Below are 10,934 nucleotides of genomic sequence, written 5' to 3'. Positions count from 1 at the left end.
CTGAGCCGAAGGCAGTCGCTTAACCAACTGAGCCACCCAGGCGCCCCTAAATTTATTTTTAATAAGAGTAATCATAAATATAATTTTTTTAAAGAATGGCGTGCAAAACAAAACCAAAGATCTTAAAAATCGGTTAGCTCTTGTTCACTGCTAGGAGCCAGCCCAGCACACCACTGCTGCCAAGTTTTCAGTCAACCTTGAAATTACCTGGGTGCTTGAAAAGTCCTCCCTCAGACTCTCAGGGCAAGGGCTTTCTGCAGAACTTCCCAGGAAACAAACTCCCTCAGCCTCAGAAGCCACATTGGCTTCTGTACACCAGCCAGCCCCCAGCCAGGCTTATCTGTCCCACACTGCCCCTGTGCTTGTCCCACAGCCCTCACACAGTGGCACAAATCACTTCAAACATCAGTGACTCACCTAGGCACGCACCTCACGTCCAGGCACCATCCTGGTTCAACCCCATGACCTTCACAGGTTTCCCCATGGCAGAAACCAGACCTCGTGTGCTGCTTTGCCAGTCTCAGGCCCAGCCTGGTACTGTGGGGTCCCATTAAACCCCTCGGTTCTAAGGACACAGACCCCAAATCCACGGACTTGAAAGTAACACTAACAAAGACTCTCAGTATCACTCAAATGCAAAGTGGGCTCCTATTTGAATTTTGATTCAAACCAACTGCCAAAAAAATTTTTGAGGGGCACCTGGTCGCTCAGTTAAGTGTCCCAACTCTTGATCTTAGCTCAGGTCTGATTTCAGGGTCTTGAGTTCAAGCCTCGCTCTGTGCTCCATACTGGGTGTGGAGCCTACTTGAAAAAATTTTTTTGAGACAGGGAAATTGGACTTTGATTTAATGCCATTTAGAAGCGGGCTCCCTGCTGATGCGGGACTCGATCCCAGGACTCCAGGATCATGACCTGAGCCGAAGGCAGTCGCCCAACCAACTGAGCCACCCAGGCGCCCCGATTTAATGCCATTTTTAAATGCAATAATGGTATTGTAGGTTTTTTTTTTTTTTAAGCAAGTAAGTTCTAATCTTTTTTAAAGCAATTGGTTGGCAAACTACAGTCCCACGTCCTGTTTTTGTAAAGTTTTATTGGAACACAGCCACACCAATTCATTATACGTGCTGTGGCTACTTGGAGGGCAGAGTTGAGTAGGCAAGATGGAGACAGTGTGGCCCCCAAAGCCCCAAATATTTACAGAAAATGTTTGTAGACCTCTGTTTTAGAGAAACATCCTAAAGTATTTACCTACAAAATAACAAGATGTCTGGGATTTGCTGTAAAAGAATGCAGTGGGGGAGGGAGAAAATGTAAATGAAACAAGATGGGCATCCGTGGGAGATGGGTGCACTTGGGTTCATCATCCCAGTCTCTCTGTCTTTATATATGTTTGAAATTTCCATAATAAAAAGGTTTTGAGAAGGGAGGACCTGCCCTCCACAGCCTCCCAATTGCTCTGACTTCAGCAGGACCGTGGCACCTTTGGTCTAACAGGAATCAGGACAAAGCTACTACCATTGACCCCGTTTCTGTACACGCCCAACGATGACTTCTGTCCCAGGCTAACCAGAAAGGCCATGGGTGCTGAAAGAGCCCCCCAGAGCCAGCCATGCTGTGAGTGCCCCCCATGGGGCCCAGGGGTTCTGGAAAGGGGAAGGGGGGCAGGAGGGCTCTGTGGGAAGGGGGACTCTGTCCAGGAGTCGAGCCATAGATTAAGGGCCAAGGGTAAGTCTGTCCTCTGCTCTCTGAGCCCCTCCCTGATCCAGGTCTGGACCCCTGACTTCCACCTGGGGCCCTGGGCATCCCCTGGGCAGGCCTTACCCCCTCAGAGACTCGGTGAAAGTTTTAGTAGTGAGCACTCAGTCTTTGAACTGCCTCAGAGAGAATAATATGGTAAAGCTCGAGCCCTGGCCCCCGCACAACTGTGTGGCCCCAGTATTTCCTGTCCTGCCAGCTGTACCCAGGTCTGTGTCCTGGACCATAGCTGGCTGCTTGTGGGACTTGCATTAAACATCAACCTGAGCCTAGCCCAGTGGTTCTTAGGGTGATTTTGCCTCCCCTTCCCCTGGGAATGACTGACAATGTCTGGAGACATTTGTGGTGGTCACAGCTCGAGGGACAAGTGCTACTGGCATCTAGTGGGTAAAGGCCAGTGAGGCTGTTTAACATCTTACAACGCACAGGATGACCCCCACAAAGATGGCCCCAGATGTCAACGGTGATGAGGCAGAGAGACCCTGGCCTGGCCCCCTCCCTAGTTCACGAGCCCGAGCTTGCTGCTGATGAACAAGTGTTTCAGAACATGGGCCTGGAGCCAGGCTGCTGGGATCCAACACAGGTGCTGCCGCTTCTCAGCTGGTGACCTCTCTGGACCTCAGTTTTCTCCACTGTAGAAAGGGGACAGCTAAGCCTACCTTGTCAGAATCATTTACTGGAGTAAATGAAGTAAAACGTATGAAGTATCTGGGACGTGGTAGTAAACAGCACCCGTAGGCATTTCATAGGGAGCCCTGCCCTAACAGGATCCCTACTCTCAGGCGCTCTTGGCTCCCAACACTGGGTCGCCTCATGAGTTGGGTTCCTCTACCTCCCTCTCCCTGCCCTGCTGACCCCTTGAGGTTGGCATTTCCCTTAGAGTCCAGGAGGCGAGCCAGGGGTGTGCTGGAGCCAGGGGGCTTTGAACAGAAATCCTGTGTGGGAGAGAAATGAGGGGTTCGGCTCAGGGACCCCAGCAGGGCCCCCCAAGCTGTTTGGGGGACCAACACTCTTGCCTAGACAACTGCAGGAGTTCATGGCTCTGCTGCCTCCAGCCCTTTCTGCTTCCATGGTATGGCTGCTTGCTTTCTCCGTGTGGACATTGCCTTGAGGAAGTAGAACAGATGGGCCTCTCGCCGGGGGCCAGCAGGACCCCCCAGCTCTGTCATTCCCCATTGTGGGACCTGGGGCATGAGCCTTGCCCTCGGTGGGCCGGGTTCCCCTCCAACAAGATCCCTGGGGTTAGAGGAGCGATCATGCCATGTGCTTGTGCAGCTACTGTGAGTAGAGTCAAGCATGGTGGTGCTCAGGTGCCCCACGTCACCGGGAAGGAAGCAGGCAGGGGCGGCCCGGGGAAGGCCTTCCCACTCTGAGGCCTTGAGCAAGTCCTGGGGTCTCCCCCTGCCTGCCCCCTCTCCATCTCTCAGATCCCTCCTCTGCCAAGTGCAACGCTGTGAGGCCCACAGTGAGTGCAAAGCACTGAGCCCAGGACCACCTTAGTGGGTCCTCACCTTGGGGACAGTCTCTGCCGTTTGTGCTGACTTGTGCCCTTCGCTTTCTTGGCATTTGGTCTCGAGGCTCAAGGCTCTGTCCAGCAGATTGCGTTTCCTTCTTGGCCGCTCCTCCCAGGCCCCCGCATCATATGTTTTCTGACTCATGCCTCCCTCCCGCCCCCCATCCTCCATCAAACCACATCCCTCTTTGATGTACACTTTCGGATTTTCCCATCTTGTTGCTGCAGAGGACCTGCTGCCTCTGGCCTTACTCCTCACCAGCTGCCTGGTGCCCTCTTCCCCACCCCAAGAAAAATCTCCGAAGTTGTGTCTTCTACCTCCACCCACTTCAGGGGGCCTACCACATGTGCCCTTGGCTAAAGCCCCAAAAGCCGAGGGACCCTTACTGCCACGAGTGGAGAGACTCCTTGGTACCAGGTCATCTTGTTCTTCTCACTGCCTGACCTCAGGAAAAAATACCCTATTTATAGGGGTGGTGAAGGCTAAGGTCAGAGGCAAAGAGGCAGAGGCTCCTGCGGCTTTTGGCTGAGGTGCCCCCTGGCACCCTAGCCTAAGCTGAGCACCACAGCTGAGCATCTCAGTGCAGGGATGGGAGGGATGAGCACACATCCTGGGCTGCTCCTTGTGCAGGGCTGGGGAGCAGGGGGTCACTCCTTGAGCCCCTCCCAGTACCCCCCTCAGTGGTAGCAGTGGGCATTTCCTAAGGGGCAAGTTGTAGTATTGACCCAGGTGCTTGTTCACAGGGCCTGACCTGGACTCAGTGCCCTATCCTCCCCACATTTTAACGGCCCCCACTTGACAGCTGCGGACCAGAACTATGGAGGCAGGCACCAGGCTCAGGACCGCGGCAGGCTGGCCTCAGAGACTGAGGCTCAGAGCAGCCATGCAGGAGGGGAGTGGGACCAGCAAGGGCCCTTCAGGGCACAGTGACAGCTGACACAGAGGAGGACTCGGAGCCTGTCACAGGGAACATGCCACCCCAAGGGCAGACACACGGACCCCGAGACCAGAGCCCCTTAGCGTGGTTACCTGAGCGTTTATTTCTGGCCTTCCAACCGCCCCAGAACTATTTGGGGCAAGAGGAAGAAAATAGACCGATTTGCTTCCTCTCAACCCCCTTCCCCACCACCCACCCCCTCCAGCCTCAACTAAACTCCGAGCACCTGACCCTACAACCCCGGAAAGTAGTTTCATTTCCCTGCCTACAGATTTCCCAGAGGGAGGGGAGGGCGGGGCTCGGCTAGTTTAAAGACAGGCGAGGGGGGACAGGGCAGACCAGTGGGAGCGACAGAGGACAGAGGTGCTGCTGCTGTCCACGGAGAGCCAAGGTAGAGAGGAGGGTGCAGAGACTCGGACCCCCAGACACAGACACTTGGGGACAGGGAGGGCAGAGGAGAGGGGGAGAGAGAAGAGAAAGGAGTGCAGGGAGGGGTACCGAAGGGCAGACAGGTAAGCACAGAACAGGAGACAGACGGCTAGATGGGCTAGATGGCGGGGTGAGGCCATAGGGGCGGCCAGGCCCCTGTCGCAGTGACCCTTGCCTCCCCTCCAAACTAGACACCATCTCCCACCGAGAGTTATGGCCTCTTTGGGTAAGTAAGCAAGGGGCCACGGGGACACGGGGTACGGAGCCCAATTTTCTCCCCACACATACCTACTGACCTGCCCACTGACCCCGTCCCTCCTCCCTCCAGCCCGGTACCTTCTCGTCCTGGTCTCCATCTTCCTCAGCCTGGTGGCCTCCCTGGATTGGAAGACCTCCCACAGCCAGGATCCCTTTGAAAAATGTATGCATGATCCTGACTACGAGGTGCTGCTCAAGGTTGTGACCTTGGGCCTCAATCGAACCTCGAAGCCCCAGAGGGTGATTGTGGTTGGTGCTGGTGCAGCTGGGCTGGTAGCTGCCAAGGTGCTCAGTGAAGCGGGACACAAGGTGAGAAGTGCTGCTTGTTGTCTACCTTGAGTCTTTCCTGCTGCAGGCTGGGAGTCCTGGGTATAGGGGCCTGGCTACATCCCAGTTAAGGGGCTGGTAGGAGGTGGGGAGAAGAGATGTGCTTTGCTGCTTGGTCTGGGGAGTGAAACCCAGAGGGAGGCTGAGAGACCTTTGATTTCCCTGTCCTGCTCTCTCTCAGCCCTGAGGGAATTCCCTCTGAATGTCCTCCAACCTCCTGGGGGGAATTTGTGTTGGTGGAGATGGAAATTCCACTCAAGGAGAAGTGCCCCCTGAGGTCTAACCACTGCCTCTGTCACTGAAATCCAAAAATGAGAATGGGCTGGGCTAGGACCTCTGTGCCTGCAAGAAATCTCCCCACTTTCCTGGCTGGGAAGTCCCTTTGCAATCTGGCTTGCCATCTTCCTGCTGCAGTCTGGAGAGTGTCATATTGTATGTGTTTGCTATGACATTTGTTCTACCAGCTCCTCTCACTTGTCCATAAAGAAGGGGGTCCTTCTCTAGTTGAGGTCTCTGCTGCCATGGGGATGGGAGGCTGGGGATGGGGGGGGGTCAGTGGGAGGAGCTGAAGGGCCCTGCTTGCTGTCCTCCCCCCATCCCTCAGGTCACCATCCTGGAGGCAGACAACAGGATCGGGGGCCGCATCTTCACCTACCGGGACCGGAAGACGGGCTGGATTGGGGAGCTGGGAGCCATGCGCATGCCCAGCTCTCACAGGTGAGGCCTGACCAGGCAGCCAGGCGGGCACCGAGGCTACCCCCAGTCCCATGGCTATGCTCAGACTCAGCCAGATCCCCAACTCCATCCCCACTCCAGTGCCAGGCTGAACTTCAACTCTGACCCCAAACCCAAGCCCCCAATCAAGTTGCGTCAAGGCTGTACCTCCCCTTCTGTCCTGATCTAACTTCAAGATCTCCCAGCTCCAGCCCCACCACGTCCAGGTCCAGCCAGAGCGCCAGAACCCAACCCTGTCCCTTCCCCATGACAAGCCCCCATCCAACCCAGACTCTGTCCCCAGTCCCACTTCAGCCCCAGTGAAAGCCAGCTCCCGCTCCAAACACAATCCCAAACCGCTACGCCTTCAGCCTTCCAGCCTCGAGCCTTGTTCCCATTTCATCCCAGGCCCCGGCACCCATGACCCCGACTCTAGCCCCACTGCAGCCTCATGCCTGTCCCCAAGCCCCCGGAGAGGGGCCCCGACCCCCACTCCGGCCACACACACGCAGACACACACGCCCTGCCTGATCCTCACCGGCCTCTCTGACTCCTTCAGGATCCTCCACGAGCTCTGCAAGAGCCTGGGGCTCAACCTGACCAAATTCACTCAGTACGATGAGAACACGTGGATAGAAGTGAACAACCTGAAGCTGCGGAACTATGTGGTGGAGAAGATGCCTGAGAAGCTGGGCTACAAACTGTACCCCAGGGAGAAGGGCCATTCACCCGAAGAAATCTACCAGATGGCTCTCAACCGGGTAGGCAGCCGTCCCCTACTCCCCTCCTCACTCTGCCCTCCGCCCAGCCTCCTCCGTGCCTGGCTGCTTATCTCTTTCATTCCTTCCGTCTGCAGTCTGCTGTCGCTGGCTCTTCCATCTGTGGTTTCCCATAAATGCTGCTCATCCCCAGAGCTCCATCAGCCTTTGGTCTTTGATCCCCTATACACACCGGACAGCCTCACCTTCTGCATCTTTGGCTTAAACTCTGACCTGCAGGCTGATGTCTTACACACACACACACACACACACACACACACACACACACACACACACACACCAACTCTGACCTGCAGGCTGATGTCTTACACACACACACACCACACACACACACACACACACACACACACACACACACACACCGGACAGCCTCACCTTCACTCTGACCTGCAGGCTGATGTCTTACACACACACACACCACACACACACACACACACACACACACACCGGACAGCCTCACCTTCACTCTGACCTGCAGGCTGATGTCTTACACACACACACCACACACACACACACACACACACACACACACACACACACACACACACACACACACCGGACAGCCTCACCTTCACTCTGACCTGCAGGCTGATGTCTTACACACACACACACACCACACACACACACACACACACACACACACACACACACACACACCGGACAGCCTCACCTTCTACATCTTTGGCTTAAACTCTGACCTGCAGGCTGATGTCTTCCCCATCCATCTTTGGAGACCCAGACTTCTGTCTGTGCCCCCCGGCCGTACCCCGGGACCCGCCAGCTCCCACTGAGCTCAGCATCGTTCCCTAACCCCACTCATATTCCCACGTTCTCCCCTCTCATAATGGCCCCATCACCCCCACCGCAATGACAGGCAGACAGACCCCCAGGTGCCATCCTAGCTCCCTCCCTCTCCCTTCCACCATCAGTGCCCCCCTGCCCCATCCTTCCTGTCCGCTGATCGCTTGCACTGTTCCCACCTCTCAGTCCCCACAGCCGCTGCCCCAGCTCAGGTTTCATCCTTTACCCTGAACTTTCACCCTGCTCCTCCCCTGCTCACAACCCCCTATGGCTCCCCAGCGCCTTAGCCTCAGGTTCAAGCCCTGAATGGTCTGGTCTCTCTCACACCCCCAGCCTCATCTTCTCTCCTCCAAGAAATTTTTGTTACCCCTCAAAGCCCTCATGGTGGCCTTAACACCCCAGCTCTGTACTCCTTCGTACCCACTGTGCTCCTGCACCATCCTTCATCCACGCCCTTGCTTGCTCTTGCTTCCCGCCCTGGCTGAAAGGCTTTTTCCCTTTACCACCCAGAGAACCCTGCTCATCCCCAAGAACCAGCTCCAATGTCCCCTCCTCCAGGAAGCCTTCCTTGGTGCCCTCAGGGAGGAGCAGGCCTTGACCTCCTCTGGGAGCTCCTAATTGTTTATTTCCCCTCTGGGACTGTCCAGTTCAGGGAGCCTAGGGAGACTCGAGGTGAATGACAAGTGAGTGAGTGAAGGGGCACATCCTTTGGGGAGTTCCCTGGCCTCAAGGGAGAAGCCAGGTGGACAGCGAAGAGGGCTAAAGTGAGACGGGGCTGTCAGGAAGGGAGGGGACTTGACTAGCACAGTAAAGGGTGGCTACTTGTGTTTCAGGCAGAGATGAAGCAGGGGAACCAGTGCAGATGGGGGGGGCGCTGGGCACTGTACATAGTGCTGCAGAAGTGGAGCTTCCCTAAGAGATGATGACCGAGGGGCTGGCTGAGGGTGCAACTCTGGGGCTCCAGGCACTGGGGAGCCATGGTAGGGCTTTGGGCAGGGGAGGAACCAGTTCTGTCTGTGCCCACAGGGATCCAGGTGACAGTCACTAAGCACCAGCAGGATACAGCATTGACTCGCAGGCTAGGACAGATGCAGACCAAACCATGCCCAGTGGGGATGAGCGTGACACTGTCAGGGTGGGCTGAGGCTGGGGCAGGAGAGGCCGTAACGACTTGGGGAGACTTTACAGAGTGGCGACAGTGAATTGCAGTGGAGGGCAAGGCTGAGGGCACAGCATGGGCAAAGGCCTGGCGGCTTGAACAAGAGTGGCAAATGGCTGGCCATGAGCAGGTTCAGGGGGAGACCCCAGCTCTGCACTCCAAGTCTGGCCTCTGCAGTCCTGCCCCTGGAGCTCAGTGTTGTCCCCTTGTTCCACCACAGGCCCTCAAAGATCTCAAGACACTGGGCTGCAGAAAGGCAATGAAGAAGTTTGAAAGGCACACGCTCCTGGTGAGTGGGGGCCTCAGCGTCGCTGAGAAAACTGAACAAGGAGGGTGCCCGTAGGGCAGTAGCCCTGGAGTCTGAAGGCGGAAATTCTGGACTCCAGGCCTGCCGTGGACCCCCTGCCTCACCCCGGGGCAGAACACGGCTCCCTCTCTGGGCTTGCTTCCCTCATCTGTCACAAAAGGGGGAACTGGATCGCCAAGCTTCAGAGAACCGTACTAAGCTCACGGTCATGTCACGGAAGCAAGAGGCTCAGCCTGGGAGGGACCCCCGTGGGGGTGGGGACAGAACAGGCAGGTGCAGCTGGCTTGGGTCCTGACCCGGGCGTGCGCCGGTCCTGCAGGAATACCTCCTCGGGGAGGGGAACCTGAGCCAGCCGGCCGTGCGGCTCCTGGGAGACGTGATGTCCAAGGACGGCTTCTTCTATCTCAGCTTCGCCGAGGCCCTAAGGGCCCACAGCTGCCTCAGCGACCGGCTCCGGTGAGGGGCGGGGCCATCTGGCAGGGGCGGGGCCGACGAGGGCCCCCCGCGCTTGAGTACCCGGGTGGGCGGGGCCGTCGGCGTTGGGTGAGGCCAGGCTGATGGGAAGATGAGAAGGGGCGCCCGTGTCTGGCCACACTGGCCTCCTCATCCCAGGTCCTCGGGCGGAACTGGGTAAGAAAGGTTCCCGGAGAAAGGCGTGGCCCAGAGGAGAAGAGGGTTGGTGCCCGGGTCAGACACTTGTCTGCTCCCTGGTCCTCGGGGGACGTCGGGGACTGGCGACGGCCCGCGTAGACGAGTGGGCGGGGTCAGCGGGGAGCCAGCAGGTGACAGGGGGCCTGTAAGGGAGTGGGCGGGACCTGCGAGAAGGGGCGGACAAGAAGGGACCCGGCAGGCGAAAACTAGAACCCGGACCCGGGAGTGCGCCGGGATGGGGCCCGCGGGGAGGAGCCGACGAGGAGGGGGCAGTGCCCGAGCTCCGGCATCACGCTCCCGCCCCGCCCGCAGGTACAGCCGCATCGTGGGCGGCTGGGACCTGCTGCCGCGCGCGCTGCTGAGCTCGCTGTCCGGGCCGGTGCTGCTGCACGCGCCCGTCGTGGCGATAACGCAGGGGACGCACGATGTGCACGTGCACATCGCCAGCTCGCGCAGGGCCCGGAGTCTGAAGGCCATGACCGCCGACGTGGTGCTGCTGACGGCGAGCGGGCCAGCGCTGCAGCGCATTACCTTCTCGCCGCCGCTGTCGCGCAGGCGGCAGGAGGCGCTGCGCGCTCTGCACTACGTGCCGGCCACCAAGGTGTTCCTGAGCTTCCGCCGGCCCTTCTGGCACGACGAGCACATCGAGGGCGGCCACTCGAGCACCAACCGCCCGTCGCGCGTGATATTCTACCCGCCGCCTGGCGAGGGCGCGCTGCTGCTAGCCTCGTACACGTGGTCGGACGCGGCGGCCTCGTTCGCCGGCCTGAGCCCGGAAGACGCGATGCGCGTGGCGCTCGACGACGTGGCGGCGCTGCACGGGCCCACCGTGTACCGGCTGTGGGACGGCAGCGGCATCGTCAAACGCTGGGCCGAGGACCCGCATAGCCAGGGCGGCTTCGTGGTGCAGCCGCCGCTGCTCTGGCGTGAAGACAAGGAAGAGGGGCCGGACTACGACTGGGCGGTCCCCTTCGGCCGCATCTACTTCGCGGGTGAGCACACGGCCTACCCGCACGGCTGGGTGGAGACCGCTGTCAAGTCGGCGCTGCGTGCGGCGGTGTTGATCAACAGCCGAGAGGAGCCCATGTGGGTCAACAGCGACACCGAGGATGGGGTTGTGCGCCTGGCGCCCAGCATTCGCCGCTGCGAGTTCGAAGAGGGTGATGCCACCCCCTCCACGGCTGCACAAAGGATAACCGCTCAGCACACCACCCACAAGAGCCCCGAGCATTAAAAGTATTTTCAGAAAAAGCCGTGTGGTCCTGCCCTCTCTCTGGGTTCGGTCGCTTCCTCCGTTGTGTGG

The 10,934-nt window shown here is 58.3% G+C and overlaps 1 protein-coding gene across 1 annotated transcript; it reads left to right on the top strand.

Annotated features, from left to right (window-relative positions):
- Positions 1 to 1,555: 1,555 nt before the first annotated feature.
- IL4I1 (interleukin 4 induced 1) lies at positions 1,556 to 10,865 on the top strand. The gene is made up of 7 exons (XM_028091597.2): positions 1,556 to 1,614; positions 4,964 to 5,202; positions 5,825 to 5,937; positions 6,494 to 6,695; positions 8,894 to 8,962; positions 9,300 to 9,436; positions 9,944 to 10,865. Exons 1-7 carry the CDS (start codon positions 1,578 to 1,580, stop codon positions 10,863 to 10,865), a joined length of 1,719 nt encoding a protein of 572 aa, XP_027947398.1. The 5' UTR covers positions 1,556 to 1,577.
- The last annotated feature ends 69 nt before the right edge of the window (positions 10,866 to 10,934 follow it).

This window comes from Eumetopias jubatus, unplaced genomic scaffold (genome assembly GCF_037043125.1).
Source record: "Eumetopias jubatus isolate StellerSeaLion01/CBP00866 unplaced genomic scaffold, mEumJub1_p1.0 scaffold_10, whole genome shotgun sequence".
NCBI classification, from domain to species: Eukaryota; Metazoa; Chordata; class Mammalia; order Carnivora; family Otariidae; genus Eumetopias; species Eumetopias jubatus.
The sequence above is the reverse complement of the archived record's forward strand: the minus strand, read 5'-3'. Positions and strand labels throughout refer to the sequence as shown.

Excerpts from the sequence above, each read along its gene's own strand:
- IL4I1 (XM_028091597.2), top strand. The coding sequence starts at position 1,578 with ATGGGTGCTGAAAGAGCCCCCCAGAGCCAGCCATGCT. Across the intron at positions 5,203-5,824 it reads TCAGTGAAGCGGGACACAAG|GTCACCATCCTGGAGGCAGA; the intron begins GTGAGAAGTGCT and ends CCCATCCCTCAG. Across the intron at positions 5,938-6,493 it reads CGCATGCCCAGCTCTCACAG|GATCCTCCACGAGCTCTGCA; the intron begins GTGAGGCCTGAC and ends TGACTCCTTCAG.